At 39.7% G+C, this 22,500-nt stretch overlaps 2 protein-coding genes and 1 long non-coding RNA gene across 5 annotated transcripts in view; all 3 read right to left on the reverse strand.

Moving 5' to 3' along the window:
• LOC146461978 (uncharacterized) overlaps positions 1–13,825 on the reverse strand; it is a 30,983-nt gene extending 17,158 nt beyond the window's left edge. For 2 of the 3 annotated variants that reach the window (XM_085086184.1, XM_085086186.1), the window contains exon 1: positions 627–1,286. The gene's annotated coding sequence lies outside the window, so the exon portion shown is untranslated. Of the gene's footprint in view, positions 1–626; positions 1,287–13,568 lie in introns of those variants that run through there. The other variant, XM_085086187.1, reaches the window with a different exon arrangement.
• The window catches only part of LOC146461977 (uncharacterized), an 81,793-nt gene that overhangs the window by 20,288 nt on the left and 39,005 nt on the right, over positions 1–22,500 (reverse strand). The gene's annotated exons all lie outside the window — the stretch shown is intronic.
• LOC146461979 (uncharacterized) overlaps positions 20,970–22,500 on the reverse strand; it is a 4,854-nt gene continuing 3,323 nt past the window's right edge. Inside the window, exon 4 of the mRNA XM_085086060.1 lies at positions 20,970–21,321. Coding sequence (XP_084942186.1) covers positions 21,161–21,321 — 161 coding nt within the window. The 3' untranslated portion in view covers positions 20,970–21,160. The remainder of the gene's footprint in view (positions 21,322–22,500) is intronic.

The raw sequence follows: 22,500 nt of genomic DNA on the forward strand, positions 1-22,500 counted from the left end.
ATAAATTTATTTTTTAAGTTTCATTTCTGGTGGAATAAAACTAAGTTGTTATTCGGAAACAAAATCTCTTGTGTTGATGGGTTTATCCCTATAAAAATTAATTTCATTCCTAGTAGGTGATCACCGATCGCAAACGAAAAAATGAAACGTTCAGGTGTTATGTTACGCTTTCCTCGGTACGCCAGCGTCAAAAATGAGAAGGATACGATACAAAATCAATAAATATTTCATATAAAAGTGTATCTAAAAACCCCCACAGACGATAATGTTTCATTAAATTACTAATCGACTTGCGTGAAAAACGCCTTTGGTTCAGAAAAGTTGCGCAAAAGTTGCAGTTTTTATAAATCCTAGGTTTGTCAAAGATGCATCTCATCCTCACTGTCAAAAAAATATCGTGACAGGCACTACATTGAGCGGCTGGACAAGCGAAGACGAGAATTTTAAAAGCTGAAGAACAAGGTATCTGTGTTTTCAATTTGCAGGTCCTAGGCTATATATCATAAACAGAACTGAGATATCAGGACCGGTAGAGAAAATCATGCTTTCAGTGCTTTAGTGCAAGGCTGGCCATAAAATTATCTTCAACTGCTACACAGCTATAATATATTTGAATGAGCACTTACCATTCCAGTGCCTGCAAAATAGGCATTTAATGAACCATCCCCATTAATGTGAGCAATAGTCCACCCTTCTCAGTCCGATCCGGATAGGAGAGCACCAGTTTTAACCAAGGTTGTTTGCATATTACGGCCATCACTGTGTACATAGCTATTTTAAACTTGCTATTTATAAACAATGACGCAAAATGGTTATAAATAGCAATGTGCGTCTTCCGCGATGTCATATTTTGCAGTTTCTATATATTTTCGGTTGCATTTATGGCTCCGTGCTCATTTTCGTCCTTGATAGACCACGAGTCCGGTTGTGGTCAAAGTTCGTACTATTACAGCAACCTGCGTTTCTTTGGGTGAATGCCAAAAATATATCTCCAGTCATCCTGGTCCCAACGCCAGGAAGGTGTTTACTGACGACAAAACTGACAGTGAAGTGTAATTAATCCTCGCGCGCGTATGTTAGTAAAGTTATCGATCATCTGATGTTGTTGATTGAACATATGAAGTTAAGTTTACCGACTTTACATTGATGGAATACAAACAGCGGTGATATTTCTGATCAGGCTACGATGACCCAAGAACAAAAGTCTTAGCTTTACATTGATGGAATTTGATATTCTAAAAGGACAAGTCGAATAACAATCTGACCATCTGCCCGCGCCGTTGAGATGTCTACGGTCTTCGTTGGCGGTAGCCTCCCACGCAGTCATTTTTAGGGGACTCGTATTACCTCCTCCCCGAGTCCTAGTCCCCTCAAAACGACTGCGTGGGAGGCTACCGCCAACGAGGACCGTAGACATCTTGTTTAGACGTCTAGTTTAGACGGAAGGGCTCAAGAGGGAGAAAATCTACGTGGCCAACTGGGCATTCCGCAAGCGTTGCTCGTCATCGTGCTCGCGAAACGCAAATATGCCTGGTAAGCGCTAAAATCATCATCATCATCATTATCATCATCGGTGAATCGAATAAAGGCTTTAAAGGTACGGCATGTTGCTTTGCTTTTTTTGTGAGCATGAAAAACCTGCAGTTACTATTAAGGTGGGGCTCTACCTGAATTTGAGTGAAATTTGAAGACGTTTTGAGAATGGATAGAAGAAAGAAAATGATTTTTGGAACACTAGCAGACAGTCGATAATCACGCAAGAGCACCCCAGGTTGCTAGTGGACTAACTTGATATCCGTCTATTAATTATTAACTACAAATTCTAATTTTAAAACTTCACTAAATCTTCAACATTTCTTATTTCTTTTAATTTTACCAATCCTTCAAGGAAAATTATTTCCTTCCAAATATACCTAAAAATCGCCCAAAAATTCATAAAACACCCCAAATCATTGATTTGTGTTATGAATGGAGGGTTTTTGTATTGCTTGAAATGCAAACAAGATATTTCCATTTGACCGATTTTAAGCGGCGTGAAAACGGCTTTCAGGTGAACCCCCACCTTAAAAGACATCTGTAGTGCGGAAATACTTCGGATTATTGTTGAATACCTTTTACGTGCAAGGGTATGTGTGTACTACTAAAGGAGATTCAAAGTTCGTTCAAATTAAAGAAGCCACAGCGATAGATCAGAATGATTGCTGAGACCATTGCGGTTTTTTAGAGTAATATTATTTTCTCTTCTTTTGTTTAAGTTTTATTAGTCACCTTTCCTTCAAAGACCAGAGTATTGTGTCTCTATACCACATGGTACCCTCCTCTTAGATAAAACAATAGTTTCCACGCTTCCTCTTCTCCCCGAATCAACTGCATTCATTTTCCTCTTTTTTAAATGTCATATTCACTAAAGATTGTTTAAGGGCCGGTTGGAAAAAGCAAGCGCCTGGGATCTAGGGATTATTTACAGCAGAATTATGTATCTATTAACAAGTTGAATGCGTTGTAACCAGCTTTTAATCAATGTTATTTTCTTTACTATGGAAGAAAATACTCAAAAAGACTCAGAAAATGCTGTTTAATTAGCTACGATAAAGGTCGTTTATTGACAGGCAGACAGACAAACAGACTACACGGGTTAGTTGAACTCCTGCGAAAAAGATGAAAATACCGTGAACGTTTGTTTGATGGAAGTTTCGAATTTTGCTGTGGCATTAGTTATCACTCACTCTAACTGTGAATAATTTTTTGTATAGGAATATTCAGCAACGAAAAACTGTTTAGAGTATTACATTTTGTATTGCAGCGATAACTTTGCCATTCTCTCGGGAAAATATATTATACAAACTAAATGTATTTCAAATGTGTTAACTAGCACTTGCGTGACCACCGCGATATTTCGAAGAAAATACACAAAAAATTTCCTTATTTAAAATTTTGTTAACACTTGACTATAAATGTTATACCCAAACTAGATTTCTTACATGTTGCAGTAAAATAACAGATCGTACCTCAAGCATACCTGTTATTGTAAGTTTCGATGTACCAGACCAGGGCAAGGTTTTGCCTCGAAATATTTCTTCATTTTCAAGTGTTCACATGCGAAGAGTTCAACAGTCGGCACGTTGTTGACAGGCTGTGATCTAGAAAACGTGCCTGCTTTGCACAGCTTAACAAACCCAAAAGTGATTTTAACGCCTGTAATTAGCTTTATTATTGAAACAAGTTCTTCTTTAGTAAGGTATACCATAAATACTTGGTTCTAGGTGCACCATGTGGCAAGGAAAAAAATTGGTGTAGATCTGGAAGAGCAGAAAGGTGACATGACACTTTCAGTAAAAACCAGTGATAAACTGTGTTTGCAAGGACCACCGTGACAAAATAAAAGTACCGGATCCTGTAGTTACAATAGATACCTGAAAAAAGGCTAAAGTTACATAAACAAAAACGTTACAATTTGAGATTTGAAAATACAACTGGTAAATAGGTATAGGTATCTATTGTAACTGTTTAAATTTTAACGTATCTTGCCACAGGGTCAGTCTCAAACAAACCCTGAAGAAGAAAGGCCGTGCCTTTTGAAATATTGGAAAATATACTTCCCTGACCGTGTAATCAGCCTTGCTCTTTTTTTAGATTATTTACATGACACTTTGACCTTTTCAAATTTGGGGTTACATCTCACTCCCTGAAAACAAAATTTATTATATCATTAGATTTAGTTTTGGAACAAGGATTTTATAATTCTCCAGTAAAAATAACATACAAACAATAATTTATTGAAACATGTCATCTCGTCCTTGCGTAACATCTGGACTTTTTTTAAAAAAATATGTCAAAAATTCCTTATGTCAGTATGTGTTTTATCCCGTCAAAGGCTGGCTTTTAAATTGCCCAAGCTGAATTTTTTTATAGTTGCAGCACAAGTTTCCACAATTTCAAGTGTCAACAAAAATGCTGAAAATAAGAATCTTCGAACTTTGAAAACTGCATGTAAATAAGAATCAATATTTTCATAAGACCGTATTTTCAGAAGGATGCCTAACTTAAATTCAAAAGATCGTTTTAATACGCTAAGCTGTCTTCCTTCCCGAGCGATTTGAAAATGCACCAAATCTCATCAAAATTGAACGCCGCGATTACGGCATTTCACATTATGCCGGAAATCCCGAAAACGAAAAATCTTTGGAAAGTTTTATTGTTATCTTCTGACAAAATGTTAGGAAATCCGAAATTTCAGTTTTGACTGCGAGTTCTCGATATTCTCAGCCAGCCGCTCTCAAGTCTATTGTACGGAATAGCAGATAGTGTGATTTCAAAGCTGCAGCAAACGCCGAGTTCAAAATGCTTGCGCCTGCCCTTTGTATGTTGTTTACCTAAATCCTGCCATACTACGCCGGTCGTACAGGGATTACATTGGCTGCCCGTCACAGTGGCAGTTTGTGATTTAAAGTACTCTTAATAACTTTTAACGTTTAACATGATTTAGCACCTGCCTAACTGTCATACTCATTTCAGCTACCACGTGTCCCACTACAATCTTCGCAGCACTGACTATGGCATTTTACTTCATGTTTGCCGCTCCTAACTGAACTATGGAGCGCTCCTCCTTTGTTCATTTCGTCTACCATGAGTCTCTCTTCCTTAAAAGTTAAAGTCAAGACTTTTTTTAAGTTAGGAAAGCCTTCGACTACTGTTTTGGGATATTGTTTTGTATGCCTGAAACCAGACCATCATCAGAACGATTGCAAGACTAAGATCTAGAGGGTCTAATATACATATTTATAGCCAAGCCTAAAAGCGGAGCTCCAATTTTTCATAGCATTTATAGAAATCTGCTCAGCGTATGAACGTAATACCTTACCAGTTCCTCATCCTTTCTGCAGTTATATATATATATATTTTTAGTGCATATGTAGCAAACTGCTCATGAACAATAACAATAACAATGTAATACAGAGGGCAAAAGTTTTTTTGAATGCGGATTTGTTGTAACAGAGGGCAATTTTTCTTAATTTTCCTTTCCGAGGGCAAACATACTCGTGATTAGTCGAGCGGCGAAAATACTCGTTCCTCATTGGCTGAGCACGCTGGTTCTACATTTCGTTGGTTTCTTCATTTTGTGAGCATTTTGTGTCCAAAAACAACGACTTCTTTCAAGTTTTTGGAGTTCGACTGTTTAAGCCGGGTTGTTTGTACCAAGGATGAGTCGAATAACAATCATCGTTGGCGGTAGCCTCCCACGCAGTCGTTTTTAGGGGACTCGTATTACCTCCTCCCCGAGTCCTAGTCCCCTCAAAGCGACTGCGTGGGAGGCTACCGCCAACGAAGACCGTAGACATCTTGTTTAGGTTTGTATCAAGTGCTGCAGCTAAAAAGGAAATTCCTAAACGTTAAGTTTTCGTGTCTCTTACAAGAAACAGCAATAGATTTTTTGTGTCAAAGCTAAAAACTTGGATCGGATTGACATTTGTTTAGCTGAGAAACTGAAATCAGTCATAGCGACTAAGTGCTTTCACCTCGCTACTTGTTACAACGAACCATAACCGAGCATATTTTAAAAACAGTGAACTTTTGATGGGGGGAAGAAGCAGGTCAAATTCAGCAAATAAGAAATTACTCGGTAAATTCCTTCTTTGGATTCACCGTTTGCTATGTTCGTGTGATTTTCAAGCGGTAGGAAGCTTCACAGCGCAGGTAAACAATTAAGGTAATTGATACCTAACGTTTGGTTTTGTCGTTGTTAATTTGCTCCTGAATTAAACTTGTACTCTCTCTTAATTGCATGTGTCAGTTAATGCTCACTCCTCTCGTCATTTTTGTCTGTTTTGTACGCTACGAAAAAATTAAATAATTTGTTTGTTTGTTTACTTGCCTACGGGTAAGTGATTTCCTGACAGAGTTTCTTGATGGTTTTAAGAAAATTTCACCCTCTATGTTATAAAACCTAATCGCAATGATTCCTCGTAGAATTAAGGATTAATTTTGACTTGAATTTTCAAAATTCTTGGCAAACTGCACTCGTCGCGCAATAAATTTGGGTAACGTTTAAAATTGTCCTTGAAAATTAATCCTTAATTCTACTAGCTCGGCCTCGTGCGACTCCATATCCTACCTGTTATACAGGGGAGTAAGATATACTCTTAAACCCAGAAAAACCCATTTCAGTAGAACTGATCGAGACATTCAAAGCTACATGATTATGTGAGTTGGGGGTCCAAAAAAAATATTTGTTCAGTTATCTTTGCCTGAATGTAGCGAAGCGTAATGAAACAAAAGATAAATGGTTTCTTGAATTCCCAAGCACAAGTGCATTTGTCGGCAGTGTGTTTTAAGTGCCAGCGTGAGATTATGGGAAAAAAGTGTGATATGTAATCTAGCAAGTATATATTCGCTGAACAGTAAACAAGTTTCATTGTGGATTTTTACAAGCGGACAGTTAAATTCTTAGCTCGTTCTTCCTATCTCGTCCATATGGCGCGGGGCCGTCGTGGTCGCCCTGCTTCAGTTCGTTCTCATGCTTCGAGAGTCAACTCGGACATTGAAGACCCTGTTGTCCGGCCGTCCAGGTCAAGAGAACATCGAAGTTCAGGCCGTCGTAGTTCTCGCTCACATGTTGCAGCTTCAAGCGGTTCTGGTCGTAGTGCTTCGCCTTCGCGAAGGAGTGTCCGCGAGCGTTCGCACCGTAGAAGTCGCTCGGCTTCTCGCAGCCCTGAGCCCCCAACGTGGGCAAAGGAAATCTTAAAGGCCTTGGAGACGAAAACGCAAGAGGTCAAGGTTGTCAGAGAACAGCTCGACTCATTAAAACGCAAGTCTGTGGAGGAGGAGCCCGAGTTCAAATATAAGAGTAACAAGAAACAGTTCAAGTTCAACACTGACGTCAAGGATAAGTTCCACCAGATTTTAGAGAGGGCTGGGGCGGATGACGCCATCACTAAGATTGCCAACGAAGGTATGTCACTCCTTGATAACAGAAATAAGCTTATTTCTATTGCTGACCGGGATGGCTGGGACGTGGTAGAATATTTTGAGGCGGACCCACTCACTAAAAATGACGAAGAAGAAAAGAAACTTCGTGTCGCGCGCAAGGAAGCAGAGAGGTCTCGGGAGAAACGAAATCGAAAAAATAGTCTGAGAAGCAAAATGGGAGCTCGTTTTAAGTCTCAGTCTACATCTTCCAAAAGCGGCCCCGGTGCTAACTTTGGCCCATCACATAGAATCGTGGATTTCCGCCCAGATATCGGTCAGCTTTTGGTTAATCCCGTACCGGAGAAGAAAGCTTCTGTTTATCGCTGCTTTGGTTGTGGCAAAGCAGGCCATTTTATCAAGGATTGTAAAGTTTCCTCTTCCGCTAAGTGACTAGCTGACTCTGATTTTGACGAATTTTCGGAACGCGGCGAGGCTGAACTTGACACGGGCGTTTCCTCAGTATTTTGGATTCGAAGCCGCTTGCGCAAGTTTTTGCATGTTTGGCGTTCTATTGGGGCCTCTTCTTTTGTTCTTAGTGTTATTGAAAGCGGTTATAAGTTACCATTTGTTTCAATTCCATTGAGGTATTTCTTTAGTAATCATAAAAAGCGCTGTTGATAATAGAGCTTTTGTTTGTGAAGCTATCGAGCAATTGTTGTTGGCGGGTAGCGCGGTGGAAGTCAAGCGTGACCAAATTCATGTTTGTAGTCCCTTGGGTGTAGTTCCTAAAAAGAATGGCAAACTTCGATTGATTCTCGACCTTCGCTTTCTTAACAAGCACCTAGCCAAGCGTAAGTTTAAGTTCGAAGACCTTCGAGTCGTGGCGGAAATTCTTCAGCCAGGTGATTGGTTTTTTACTTTCGATCTTCGTAATGGCTACCTTCATGTTGACATTTTTCAAGAGCATTGGAAGTATTTGGCTTTTTCGTTTACGTTCGATGGTAAGCCACGCTATTTTTTGTTTTGTTCGCTTCCTTTTGGTTTAAGTACGTCTCCTTAAGTTTTCACCAAATTGTTAAGACCAGTTGTTTCACTCTGGCCGTCACAAGGCATTAGGATTTCTGTCTATTTGGACGACGGTATCGGCACCGATTCAAGTGAAGATTCGTGTTCTCAGGAAGCGCAACTTGTGCGAGGCGATCTTGATCGCCTTGGCCTGCTAGTGAATGAGGAGAAGAGCAATTTTGAACCGCGCCAAAAAGGGGAACACTTAGGCTTTATTTTGGACCTTACCAAAGGAGAATTAAGTATCCCACCATGCAAGATTGATCACCTGTTTAATCTGATTTCACTGCTTCTTGACGATGTTTCACCCACGGCTAGGGATGTGTCTCGTATTACGGGTACCCTTATTTCCATGGAGCTCGCTTTAGGTCCAATTGTGCGTTTGCGCACCCGAGCCTTGTAATAATAATAATAATTATAATAATAATAATAATAATAATAATAATAATAATAATAATAATAATAATAATAATAATAATAATAATAATAATAATAATAAAGAAGTTAAATTCCATCATCATCGCAGTTAATCTGAATTACAATGTGGTTACAATTGTACAACTATAAGAATTACATACTGTTAATCAATCAATGAGGGACTGGGTTACTGGTTTACTGGGTTAATAGCGTTCATTGCCTTAGCTACAAGGTGGCTTTAACGCGTGAAGCTGTAGAGGAACTTAATTTTTGGAGAGATAATTTCTTTCGTTTGTGCGGCAAACCAATCTAGAGGCCCTCCCCGAAGATAGAGCTTTTGTCTTATTCGGATGCCAGCAGTGTGGGTTGGGCGGGATTTATTGTTCAATTTGGTACGCACATCGCTGGAGGGAACTGGTTGGGTTCTGAGGCCCTATGCAGCTCTTCTTTCCGCGAGATTCGTGCAATTAGATTTGTTCTTTAGTCGTTTTCCGGTCTTTTGGCGGGTAAGGAGTGCAAGCATAGATCTGACAATCAGAGCGTCTGCAGTATTTTGTCCGTCGGCAGTAGTAAGCCTCATTTGCAAAAAGAAGCGGTTGCCATTTACAATTTGTGCCATGAAGCCGGTATTCGCTTTTCTGCGGAGTGGATACCTCGCCACTTTAATTTCAAAGCTGATTATTGGTCGAAAGTTGTTGACACCGATGATTGGATGCTCAACCCTGTCCATTTTCGCCAGTTGGATATTCTGTGGGGACCCCACACTGTAGATCGTTTTGCGAGTCATAATTCTTTCCAGTTGCCCAGGTTTTGTTCTCGGTGGTGGTGTCCTGGGACCGAAACTGTTGATGCTTCTACCGTCAGCTGGGGAGGGGAAGACAATTGGTTGGTCCCCCCAGTGTTCCTTATTCCCAGGGTTATCAATCACATGAAGCTGGGTAGAGAGCAGGGCACTCTCATTATCCCCTTTTGGCAGTCTGCTCATTGGTGGCCGTTGGTGTCTCCAAGCCCCGGGGTTTTCCACCCTTTTGTTCTTGACTGGCGGGAGATTCCTTTACATGAATCTACTTTTCTCCCTGGTTCCGCAGCCGCGGTTCTTTTCGGGCATGGTATTCCCTCGTGTAGAGTATTTGCTTTGAGAATTGTGTTTCCTTAGTTTTGCTGTAGAACGTTTTTTTCGGGTATTAGATGAGTACCTTGAACGAGTTGTTCATCCTAATTATTTGTTTTTGTTTTATATCTGAGCCTCTTTGGCCTAGGTGTGGGCCTTTGCTCTTTGCAAGTCAGTGGACTTGGAACTGTACTAGTACGCACGAGTTGTGCAGCTGAAGCAAGCCGAGAGGGCACTGCCGACACAGTAGTGTGTTCGTTTTTAGAGTCAAGTGGACTCCTCTATCCTTTGTGTGGATTTGCTTACCAGTTGACGCCGAGTGGGCCAAGCCTCCTTGTGCTGGAGTGTGTGCCGGTGCTGTGTTAACTTCCCATGTGGGCAGTTTCTCGTTGCAGACGATGTGTTTCTTGCGCGTTTAGTGTTCTGTAGCAATTGGATGTTGTTCCTGTCTTTAAAGTGCCATGTTTTGGACATTGTTGATTTTTTAGGCTTGTCGCCTTACCAACGGAGCAACGCGGAGATTCAGAGGCTTGTAGAACTGTTAAAGACTGTCATACTTAATGACTGTGCCGTTTCAACCGTGTCTTCGTATGCAGGGGCAGCCAATCGATGGATTGACTGGTGCAAGTGTTACTCGTTTCCTCTTTTACAGTCTAACCCAACCGCAGTTGCTCCCTACTTAACAAGTCTTTCAGACCGAGGCTTATCTCGCTCGTCAATCCTTGGAGCAGCTTATGGCGTTGCATGGCTACATAAGAAACTTGGATGTCCTAATCCTGTCGACGATCCGCTCGTTTCTCAGACCTTGGCTGGCTTTAAACGCCTCCTGGCTGGTCCATCTAGGAAAAAGCAGCCTATTGAATCTCATCACGACAGGGCGCTGATTCGTTCCTATGGTCACCCTCGTGCTTCTCTACCGAACCTACAAATTTTGTCGCTGGTTGCGCTTGGTTTTTGTGCTTTCCTACGTTGGTCAGAGCTTTGTGACTTACGTGCCTGTGACTTAAGGTTTTGCGCCACCCACATGTCTATTTTCCTAGACAGGCGTAAGAACGATCAATCCCGTCAGGGATCTGTGGTTAAAGTTGCTCGTTTACCTTCCAGCTCCTGTCCAGTGAAACTGTTAGAGTTATTCCTTGAGCGCAGAGAACATCAACCATCTCAGTCTTTATTTTCTCTCTGCCAGAAATTGGGTGCCGGGTACAAGCTGCGACAAGCTGCTCTGTCATATTCTCGGGCACGGGAACAGTTTCGTCAAATGATTTCCGAACTTGGTTTGGACTCGAACAAATTTGGTTTACATAGCCTTCGTTCAGGTGGTGCTTCCCAAGCAGCACGCAGCGGAGTTTCTGGGAGAGTATGGCGTAGACATGGTGATTGGCGCAGTATCCAAGCCGCAGATGGTTATGTCGATGAATCTTTGGAAAATACCCTTCTGGTATCTAGAAATTTGGCTCTTTAATTTTCAGTATGTGATTTGCTTGATAAACATTGCGCGAGTTGTGTTGTTTGTTGCAGTATGGAGGGATTTACATTTGCCCAATTAATTCTGATGGCTTAACGTTGCTCGATGACACAGAATCCTTGCTGCAGGTGGATATGCTTAACAATTTTTGGACAGTACCCTTATGGTATCCAAGCGATTAGCTGTCTATTATACTGTAAATATGTTTGCTTAATGAACATTGCCTTATATTGTATCCTTATATGCTTTTGCCACTGATTGTGAATTGTCTGCTTATCCCGCACCGCATTTCTGGTTGTCAGTTTTTTGGGTGCGGGGAATTGAATTGTTCAGTTATCTTTGCCTGAATGTAGCGAAGCGTAATGAAACAAAAGATAAATGGTTTCTTGAATTCCCAAGCACAAGTGCATTTGTCGGCAGTGTGTTTTAAGTGCCGGCGTGAGATTATGGGAAAAAAGTGTGATATGTAAACTAGCAAGTATATATTCGCTGAACAGTAAACAAGTTTCATTGTGGATTTTTACAAGCGGACAGTTAAATTTTGTTCTTTTTTATTTTTTGGTTGGAATCCTGTAATCCATTTCCTCGTAACGATTTTTAGTTGTGCTTTCCTGATGATTGACAGTCATTATAAGTGGTTTTGTTTATTCAATTTACTTTGGCCGCATCGAACGTATAGAGTTTGTTTAATTTTTTGGTGTCTAAACAACAGTGTAAACAGTTGTTTTTGTCTTGTGATTAGTTGGTTAGTTCAATAAATGGGCTAAGAATTGTCTGCTTATCACGCACCGCATTTCTGGTTGTCAGTTTTTTGGGTGCGGGGAATTCAAGAACAAAATATTATGTACACCCTTCTTTTATTATGTACACTGTAGGTAAATATTCAGGATAGGATCGGCTATTTATCTAGCCTGCGAACGCAGACGTATTTCCGGCTGTCGCTTCACTCCGCCGAGTGAAGCGACAGCCGGAAATAGGTCTGCGTTCGCAGGCTACTGTTTATCGGGTAACGACAGTTTCCTTCACGCTCAAAGTGATATTTACATAAAGTTTTGTTCAATGGATTCCAAATGATATTTACTTTTTCTGTTGCTATTATTTTTTTAGTTTTCAAGATGATCGAGCCAACCGGTTTATACGAACAGTAAACGCGCGGTACGTAGTACTGTCACTGTCTAATAAATTTTGCTTATCAAGAAAGCCGCACGTAAACCTCAAAGAAAAAGTCTAGACTAACAACAAAAATAGACTTCAATTATATCTTGGAGTAATAAATAATGTGAATTGAACTTTGTGTCGTGCAATTTTGGTCTGAAATCATACGCGTGATTTCAAAATCGAACGAGAGCGCAGCGCGAGTTTGATTTGAAATCACAAGTATGATTTCAGACCAAAATTGCACGACACAAAGTTCAATTACCACCTAATTACACCTTTTTTGAAATCACAGAGTATCATTGTCAATATTAATATTCTATTTTTGTTACTTCATTTCTATTTTGATGTGCTAAAGAAAGGATGCGATTTAGAGCAAAAAATGGTGCAATTTGGGAATAAATCGTACTGTTGAGAGCCAATCAGATTGCAAGGATCACCAGTGATTTCAAAATGGGTGTAATAAATGGCAAAAACAAACCGTAAAAATTTATAGCAACCAAAACAGAAATAAACTTAACAACGATCTTTGAAAAATTCTGAGAAATAAGCGAATAAATCTTTTGCGTAAGCTTTGTTTTGATGAAAATGAAATCACACTTAAATTTTACATTCGCTTTTAACGAACGTTCTTTGAAATGAAAAAAATTCGGTGAAAAATACACACATCTTAATCTTCGCCGTTATATCCTATTGCCTTTGCAGTATTTGTGTTTGTTCTCTGTCAAGATTGTCAAATAAATTATGCTAAACTTAGAAATATATGCGAGAAAAACTTGTCAGTACCGTATGCTAACGATGCAGTGTTGCGAGACGTTTGTTTGACCGGCTATTTTAGCCAAGAATCAAATTTTCTTAAATTAAGCAAAATGGGAGAAGATTAGGAAATAAAACTCCAAGGAAAAGAGCGAACATGGACCGAAAAAATGAGCTCCAAAGACTGCTGTGAAATTAGCAGTATTAAGCTGAAGCAAACAAGTTGCAGTGCCAACACTGCAAGAAAAACAATATCATGCAAAACAGCAAAGTTTTGTCACCACAATCCCAATTATTCGCCTCTTTGGAGAATAACCAGTCGTTTTATTCCATTGCCGTGTTTTTTGTTCGTTTTTCTTCAAAATATTTCGCCGAAATATTTTATAACTTGTGAGGGCTGAGTTCTGACAGGAGCAAATTAAATTCTGAAACCTATTTAATTTCGACCGTTGCAACCTGAAACTCAGCCGAAACCATGAGAACAAACCCTTGTCCAGCAAGTGGAGGGCAACTAGGTAACTCAGGAAAAGTCAACACTGGCGACTTTTAGAAAACGAACTGAAAATCTCCTTGATAATTCTGGCGCGCAAAAGTCGAGATGGAGAATGATTCTTTTGAACAGCCGATGATGACAAGGTATCGGGCTCCTTGTAACACCTACAGAAACCGCAACTTAGGAAATTAGATACTTACGGTTTTGGCCTTATGCGTCTTCTTAAGGTAGCTGGAGCTAGTGTCCGTTGCTTTCCAGCACTTGCACATTCACGAGTCGTTACTACCACTCTTAATTAGTCGATGCAACAATAATGAGTTGGATAGTAAATTTTCGACAATTTAAGGTGTCCCTGGACCTCTCTGGTAGAATTTGCAAAACAATTGTATCTAAATATGACAATTGCAGTTCAATATTAAAAAGATGAGCTCGGTTTTGTGTTATAACCACTTAAAGGTAAAATTAGGGATGTTTTTAACAGGCAATACCGTTGCTGTGGTAACCTATTGTGTCAAGAAAATGACGATTACATAATGTTTAGCGTTATGCAATAAGAAAAGACTCTTTTCAAATAAAAAATTTCAAGGTTGTTGTTATTGAATTTGCTCCTTAAACGGGATTCTTTAATCATTGAACGGTATTTCATTGCTGATAATTACTCTCAAATATTGCGGTTGGAATAACAATAGGCCTTATCACGGTTTTCGACGCCATTTTGACGAGTAGGCAAACAGGCTCGAAATAACAGTGTTTGTATGGAAATCCGATGTCAAATAATTTTCATAAAACATCGCTTCTGAAAAATTCATGAATTGGAAACTTTTGGCACTAGGAAAAGGATTTTAGGAAAAAACTTGGAGGGATGTAACTGTGCCAGAAAGCGTCCAGTCGTGTTTCGAACTTTCTATGCATTTCCCTGTATTTTTTTTCCGCGAGCTATTTTTAGAGCAGTTCACGGCTGGTTCGCAATACAGACAAACGTATGGAAAGTTCGAAACACGACTGGACGCTTTCTGGCACAGCTACATCCCTCCAATTTTTTTTCTTAAAATCCTTTTCTTAGTGCCAAACGTTTCCAATTCATGACTTTTTCAGAAGAGATGTTTTATGAAAATTATTTGACATCGGATTTCCAAACAAACACTGTTATTTCGAGCCTGTTTGCCTACTCGTCAAAATGGCGTCGAAAACCGTGATAAGGCCTATTATTTTAGTGTATCAGTTGCTTTATTGTACTTGTATTTTGATAAGATAACAGATGAATTGTGTAAGTGTAAGTCACCGACAAGTGACTCTTTGCCTTCTTAGCCGGACTTTCTGGAACTGACTGGATTATCTTTCAGCTGTGTTTCACAAGTAGCACAGTAATAGTTTGTTATAGATTTAATTTTAGTTATGTTGATCAAGATTCTGAGTTTGATTCAGTGTGAAGCCAAAGTCTCATTTTGTTTTGAACTGTCTCCTCCGGAAACATAACACTGAATAATTACGACCAAATTAATTTTTAAAATATAACAATGGAGTGTTTATGCTTTGCCAACAATTTTCTTTAGTTTTTACTTTCATTTATCATCCTGTGTCGTGATGTTGCGTTACCCTATGGCAGCGTGGCATCGCGCATCGAACTATCAGTCAAAACCCTGCAGAAGCGGCGACTGGGCCTACCCTTTCGGGACCAAGTCCTCACCCCGTAACCGCAACCGGAACCGAGTTACAGCCACCTGACGCTGGCACAGGACCGAAGAAAGAGCAACTGGAGATGCATCTGCCCCGATCGGACCGCAGAAGGCTACCACCTTTTATGGCATCAGGATTACCAAATGTACTAAGACTCAAATGGACACTGTGTGTTGAATATTGTTTTTTATTGCCTTTTGTATTGAGACTCTCATTGATCACTGCACCTTGAACCGCGGTTTTGTTTGTTTCTGTTTAGGATAGTAATCTTATATATAGAGGTGGATGTCGTGATGTTGCGTTACGCTACCTATGACAGCACGTGGCATCACGCGTGCACTCAGTCACGAGTTTCATCTTGTATGATTATATAACTATTTTTCTAATTATATATCGTGTACACTTATATAAGTCGTTCTACGGAGTTATTTCGCACTCCCAATGATATTTTAATTTAAGACGAATTACAACATGTTAAAAAAATAACATTAAAATGATAATTGTTTTTACAATAACTCAAAAATAGTACAGCTGATGGGACTGGGTAACAAGTTAAGAAATTGCTTAAATGTATTACAAGTATCAGTAAATTTAGAACTAGTATAAACGGGAAAATAGCTACAAATCGAAAAACCATCGTTGGAAAAACAAACTATTCTGTTATCTATGAGGGATCTATCTGTCCGGCATTTTGGCAGCGTGTAACTGGTGCTGTTGCGGAGATTATAACCGTGGTATTGCAAGTGTAAAGGGGGCAGATGGTGGTGTAAACGCAACTTATGATGGTAATTCTATCTTTTTAAGAACTTTAAGGCACAGATCTTATCTTCGGTCATCTACGCGCCAGCAAATAGAAAGAACTAACCCAAATAGATGAAAGATCCTTTAAGCAGTTGCGCGTGTGAAAAGAAAGCCTGAAAAAATATTCAGGCTTGAACGGGAATCGAACGGATGAAAGATCAAATAGATGAAAGATCCTCGCAGTTACTACGCAACTTAAGCAGTTGCGAAAAGAAAGCCTGAAAAAATTCAGGCTTGAAGGGAATTCGAACCCATTACCTCTACGGTGCCGGTGCTGTGCTCTACCAACTGAGCTATCAAGCCAACTGGGAGCTGGTCATATTGTGAGTTCGTAATGTACCCGTAAAAGAAAGAACTAAGATGTCTCGGCGATGAGCATCAGGGAACAAAAATGTGCATGGGACGCTTCTGGACCATTTCTATCTTGCTTCTTAGGTATTCTGAGAGGCTGTTACTCCAAGCGACACAGCCGTACTCGAGCAGCGATCATGGGGCGGGTCTCCAGCACCTTTTTGGGGGTTACTCCTAAGTAAAATAAAGACAAATAGGTTTTTTTTTTATTTGGAAAGAAGAAACAATAATTTAGTAATTCTGAAAGAATTAAGCTGTTTAACTGAATGTGTAATTTTTATGCGACTTTGGGGTAACCCCCAAATCTTGTGTTTTAATCTTCAGTTTTATGTGCTTTTTCAGGTGCCTATAAAAAAAAAATCCCAAAACAATAAAACAAGCGAATCTCTCACAAAAAACACTATTTTTGTTCATTATATATGTTGCTTGTCTTGTGCAGAAATTGTGAAGGAAATCTATTTTCCATCGAAATTTGAGTGAGTGGTTCTTACACGGACTCGCTCTTAAGTACGTACTTTCTTGTGCGACGCCATCACATGTAATCAAGGCCAATGCACATGATATCATAGAGCTAGAACTCGGATTAAGTTTTGCTCGTTCTTTTTTATCACTGGAAAAGAAAATTGTTGTTGTTGTTGTTATGAAAAACATAAAGCAGATAAATTCCATTTTGCAGTACATAGTTATATTTTTGATCCAAGCCCAGTTTTATGATAATTGCATTGCTAGTCCTCTTCTGCTTCATCATCAATCAACACAATCGAAAAGTCCTGTTATTGTCACTAGCATGTGGTTCTCTTTTATCTGTACCTTTCGCGGTGACTGCAGTGATTAATCAAGAAGCTCATTAATCCCGTACCCAGATCTCAGTCGGTTCGGGGATGTCGAAATGTGACCGTGGGAGATCTGGGTACAAGATTAGAAGTTCATAGTTCTTTTCAATAAGTTCATTAAGACGAAAAAGAAGAAACAGCTTGCTTTCGTTGTTGCTGTCGGCTTGATAGAATTAATGTGTGTTATTTTCTCGTGTATCTGTAAGACCTTGAAGCCGAGTACAGTAAAACTATAATCCTCACAGATGTTGTTTCAGTCTAATTCGTGTTTTGCAGGCGTAAAGTTTACTTTAGCTTTGTTTCAGCAAAGCGTCCGAAAATTTGTCCAAAAATTAAACGTGCGAAATTTTTTGCAAGTATTCTCTGTAATTTATGGAAAGAGGCGTGGACTTTTAGTACCGCCTTTCTTCTTGGAAAGTTGTTGTTTTACAACCACTAAGGACTCACTGAGCTTGATGCTTCTTGTAACTTTCAACTCAATACTTTTATATACTCCCGATTGTTAATGTATGATTTTTATCGATGCAAATGTTAAAAGGGAAGGTCAATTCAAAAATTCCAATACCAACCAATCATACAAAGACTCACGTTAGCCTACATTAGCGTACAGTTGACAAGTCGGTTTGACAGTAAGTTGGCAATCATACTCCATCCAGCCAACATAAAAGAAACACGAGAAGTTCTTAGTAGATAATTCTACGACCTGAGCTGTAAAGTAGACTTCAACAACAAGTAAAGAGTCATTGAACAACAAATCAGTCTTCCAGTAAACTGATTACGGCAGAGCTGATCCCCTATTTAGACTCGAATAGTGCTCTTTCATGTGTTTACTAAAAATAGTCAAAGCTGTTATGTGAACCCAAGAACGTTCGCCCTGGAAAAGGAAATGGAGACCGTGCGGGGTAATTAAAGAAAGAAAAAATTTGACCACGAAGGGAATCGAGCTCACAACTTCCGAATTTTTGTCCTTTTGTGGTTCTTGCTCTAAAGGACACAAATGATGGATCATGGAGTTAACTCTTAAATGTACGAAGTGCTATGTGAACCCATGGAATTCCTTCTTAGCGTTAGCCCTGGTAAGGTAATGGGAGACCACGCAAGGCAAAGGAAAAAAAAGGAAAGGAAAATAAATCTTTGACCTCGCCGGAATTGTACCTTCGATATGTGCTTCTAACATCGCACATGTATGTGACACATTAATTCACCGCTTCTAGTCTGGAATGAAGTGCAGTAATTCGTTGTGTTTAATCAGAGCAAGTGTGTAACTCAAGATAAAGAAAACATTGTGCTTTATTAAAAAATAAATACATAGTTTTGGACTTGTTTTTTGTTTTTTTAAACTGCAGTGCACTTTAAGATAAAAGTAGCATAATGTGGAAAATTCGGGCACTGCTAGTAGCATATAATATGCTACTTTACAAAAGTCTACTTTTACTAGCACCGTCGATAAGAGCCTTCCGCGATAGTCTTGCCTAAAACTCTTAAATGAAAGTGGTTCCGGCCGCCTCAGTCAAGACCACCCCATTCGGGATCGCTTTTTCACGCCCCAAACAAAAGCGCAGTTCATGCGACCATTCCAAATGCAAGGTCCCTTAGATGCCAACAGCAAACACCAAAGGACAAAGGAGTAGTTATTCATTTAAGGACGGTGCCTACTTTTGTTACTGTGCATCTCGAGATACTCGGGTTTTCTATGGGTGATACCTACTAATACAGAGATATTTTTGCGCGGTTTAACACTATGCAGAGAAAACAGAATTTAGCAAGTGCTTTTGGTATCCAAAATGAAAATTGGGGGTAACCATACATTTCTCAGAGATAATAAAGCTTCAATTTGGGAAAGAATGCCATACATTCCTTTATATTTTACAGCTTTTTAGCATTATGGTTGGTTATCTTTAAAAAATGCGTGGTTACCCTCAATTTTCTTTTTGGATTCCAAGAGCCCTTGCTAAGATCTGCTTTTCCCACATAGTCAAAATTCGTACTCCGTGGCTGTTGCCTGCCTTTTCAAAGCCTACCTTTATTTAATACTACCCTATTAGTATGACCAAATGGTAATGGCCTGTTGGTCGACAGCAAAATTGTTTTCCTCCGATAACTTACTTTATACTGGTGTTTTATTGCCTGAAATTTCACATGACAGTTGACGTAACGGCTTCATTAAACCCTCTGCTCAGCTGGCTTCTTCCTTTGAACAATACTTGACATACATCTTAACCCTTTAACTCCTAATATCAAAGAGCAAATTCTCCTATCTTGTCCCCATACCTTTCTTTAAGAAAGTACAGGGGAGAAGGTATTAAAATATCATGAAAATTCACCTTGGGTAATCATATCCTTAATTCTCATGACCTCAGGGGTTGAATAAGCATTGATATTACAAGGAGAAATTGGATGCTGATCACTGTTAGTATCCTGCCCCTAACCTACGAGCAGATCCGATTTAAGCAGCGCTCTTACGTCCTCTTATTTAGTCGCTCGCTAAAATTCAAGTTTTTCGTTTGGCGTTTCCCGCGGAAATGGTTTACCAAGCCAAACCAAAATAGAGCCTGATCACAGACTACCTGCCCTGGGCTGCAGTGACAGATCTAGGAGGTGTGCAAGGCGGCTATCCCGAGTAAAAAAGAGGATAGGGTGGGTGCGGATAAAAAGGGCGGGACCCAGGCGGCCTGGTCGTACAAACCCTTTCCTAGATTTCAGCTTCTGTTAATGACATTCAACAAAATACTACTGTTTCCAAGAAATGTATAAAAATTAAACCGAGGCTAATACTGTGTTTAAAAAAAATAATAATTTAGACTGCGAGTAATCCCTCTCTTCCCCTGAGTTCTGTAGCGCGCAACGGATCCGGTTGCGAGCGGAGAAGCCGCCCCTCCCCCCCGTTCACTTTTCTAATCGGCATAATTTTATCGTCACTTGCGCGCGTGATTGAGGAAAAAAGTATGACTGCTTGCAGTATTATAATAACTGCTTCAGCCTTTTATTGTATTTAATAAGTGATTAAAAACCTCTAGGGTCTGTTTGAGCCCAGGCGGAATTGTTTAGGGTGCAGCGCTAATTATCAAACTCATTAAAGGGAAGGTTCGCTGCTAGTAGAGGTCTCTCTCCTTCTCGCCGTCAGAGACCTCTGCTAGCAGGGAAAAGGGAAGAGTATCTTTTCGCCAGTTTTGACAGTCTCATTTATGACTATCATGATCAATATGTTGCTAACTGAAAGTAAAAGTTAACCAAATCAGGGAAAAAAAAAGGGAAACATGAGTTTCCTGTCCCCATCTTTAAGGCCATTTAAATTCAAAACAAATTGTGGAGAGACCCAGGAGATATAAGAAGGACGATAAGAATTTATGCAGCACAAAGTAGACAGCTGCTGACAAAAAAAATTCCGGAATTAATACGTTGTACTTTGATCACTTCAATCCGAACATAATTAAATCAGAATTAAATAACAAATAAAGAAGAATAAACACATCCTACATGAGAAATGGCCTGCACTGGGAAAACAAAGAAGTAACTGGAACTATCTTACCCTGCCCTGTAAACACCTGGGACTGGCTGCACAAAACGTTTTTAAGATTGCATGGATGTAAACTATTGTTCTCAAACAATGACCTATTGTTTTGCAACTATACTTACTGGTTCCCGTAACCTTTACCTGATTAATGCAACCCAGCTAGGTGCCTAAGGGCCTAAGGTGACACACCTTTCTGCTAGTCTAAGTACGTAAATTATGATCATACGGGTGAGTGTAGTCCTGAGAAGGACTGTTTGAGGTGACATTGACTGACATTTCGACAACCTGAGCGGATAACATGTTTTGTCAGCAACTTTCTACTTGGCGTTGCATAAATTCTTAATGCCCATTGCATATGCCGTTGAAAACTTTATATCAGCACGAAAATAATACTGCCAGCTACACAAGCTAAATAAACATTACCCTTTGCAGTAGAGAGTGGTGTTTATTTCAAATGTGATCTGGTGGGCTTGGTATTTGAATGGTGTTTATAAAAATCAAGAAAACAATCTATGGTTTAGCTAGCACGGAAGTCACAAATTTGATTTTTTTTCCTTCTTTGGACATGCGCTACCATCACATCTCAGGCTAGCCTACGCCCGTGTACTTGGACGGCTCATGCGTTATTAGGTTTCATATCGGTTGAGAAACTCCAAGGGCCAGCTCTCTTGCACATGCGGTTCATTTCTGTCATGACTGTGCTCAGGAACACATGCGGGAATAGTTGATTCAGTTGTTCAACTGTCTGTTCTCTTACTTTATCACACCTTACAAGCCCTAAAACAAAAGCATTAAAAAGATAATATTTCACTTTTATGAACCAAGTACTAGGATGTGGCTAAGAGCTGGCTACCAGCAAATTTCACTGGCTGAAATTTCAATAGAACACAAATAGCTGAGACTAATTTTTAAGGTGCACAGTCTTGTCTAGCTGGCTGGGCTTATAGCAGATATGATGACAACGACAACGAGAGTGTTATAAATTAAAAGTAGCTTCTAGACCCAGATTAACGAGGAGTTTTATGCATAATTTTCACTACATAACTTCTTGCTTCTTGGCAACTCTTTCCAAGGCCTGTTTGTTTGAAAAGCCAATCAATGCTAATCCATAATTAAAACTTAACCAAGATTTTCAACTCACTTGACCGTTAAACATGCTTTTCAAAGCTTAAAAGTCTAAGGCAAGTAATGAAACTTGGATCAAAGTCCATGTTAACCCGGGATAAGCTTTATTGAATCGGCCTTGGAACAACTGGGCCCAGAACTGTAACATTCAGCGGAAGTGTTTGGATGGCTAGAAATTTAAAGATGTCTTTCTATTTATAGCTTCCCTCTCTTCACCTGCTCCCTGCCCCTCCCTTCCCCCGTTATCTCAATTCCAAAAGGAACATTGTCACCTATGTTTAGAAATTTGCGTATTAGTATTGATTGAAAAGTTAACATCACGGTCCAGGTTTCTTTAAAGACTTGCCCTTCTTGTGCAATTGTGCCTTTCAATAACATGTGGACCCTGAAGTTCAAGATTCAACTAACAGTTACTGTTATGCTTTTGACTGCTGTCAATCACCAAAGCGGACCTCTGAGAAAACAATAACGTTTGGCTAAACAGGGTCACAAAGTCATGTTTGTACGCTGTGATTGGCAGATTTAGATCCACTTTGTTGATTTCCGTATTTTTTGCGGTCAGCCATTGGTCGTCATAATAATATTATGATTGACAGCAGTAAAATATGCAAATCAATAGTTGGGGAGTCAGTATATTAGTGAAAGGTGCAGTACATATCTTTTGGCTGCAGGCGGCTAAGATGTAAGTGGACAAATTATACACATGTACCTTGAAAAAAAAAGCCTCCTTTCTAAGGCGTCTTGGAGAGATAGCTAAAACTTACACAGTAAGTGTGGTTTGTTCTTCCTTGGAAAAGTCACTTGATATTTCCCTTCTGGTTTGTCAAAGGT

The sequence above is a fragment of the Pavona decussata genome, unplaced genomic scaffold (genome assembly GCF_977016875.1).
Source record: "Pavona decussata unplaced genomic scaffold, jaPavDecu1.1 SCAFFOLD_192, whole genome shotgun sequence".
Classification (NCBI taxonomy): Eukaryota; Metazoa; Cnidaria; class Anthozoa; order Scleractinia; family Agariciidae; genus Pavona; species Pavona decussata.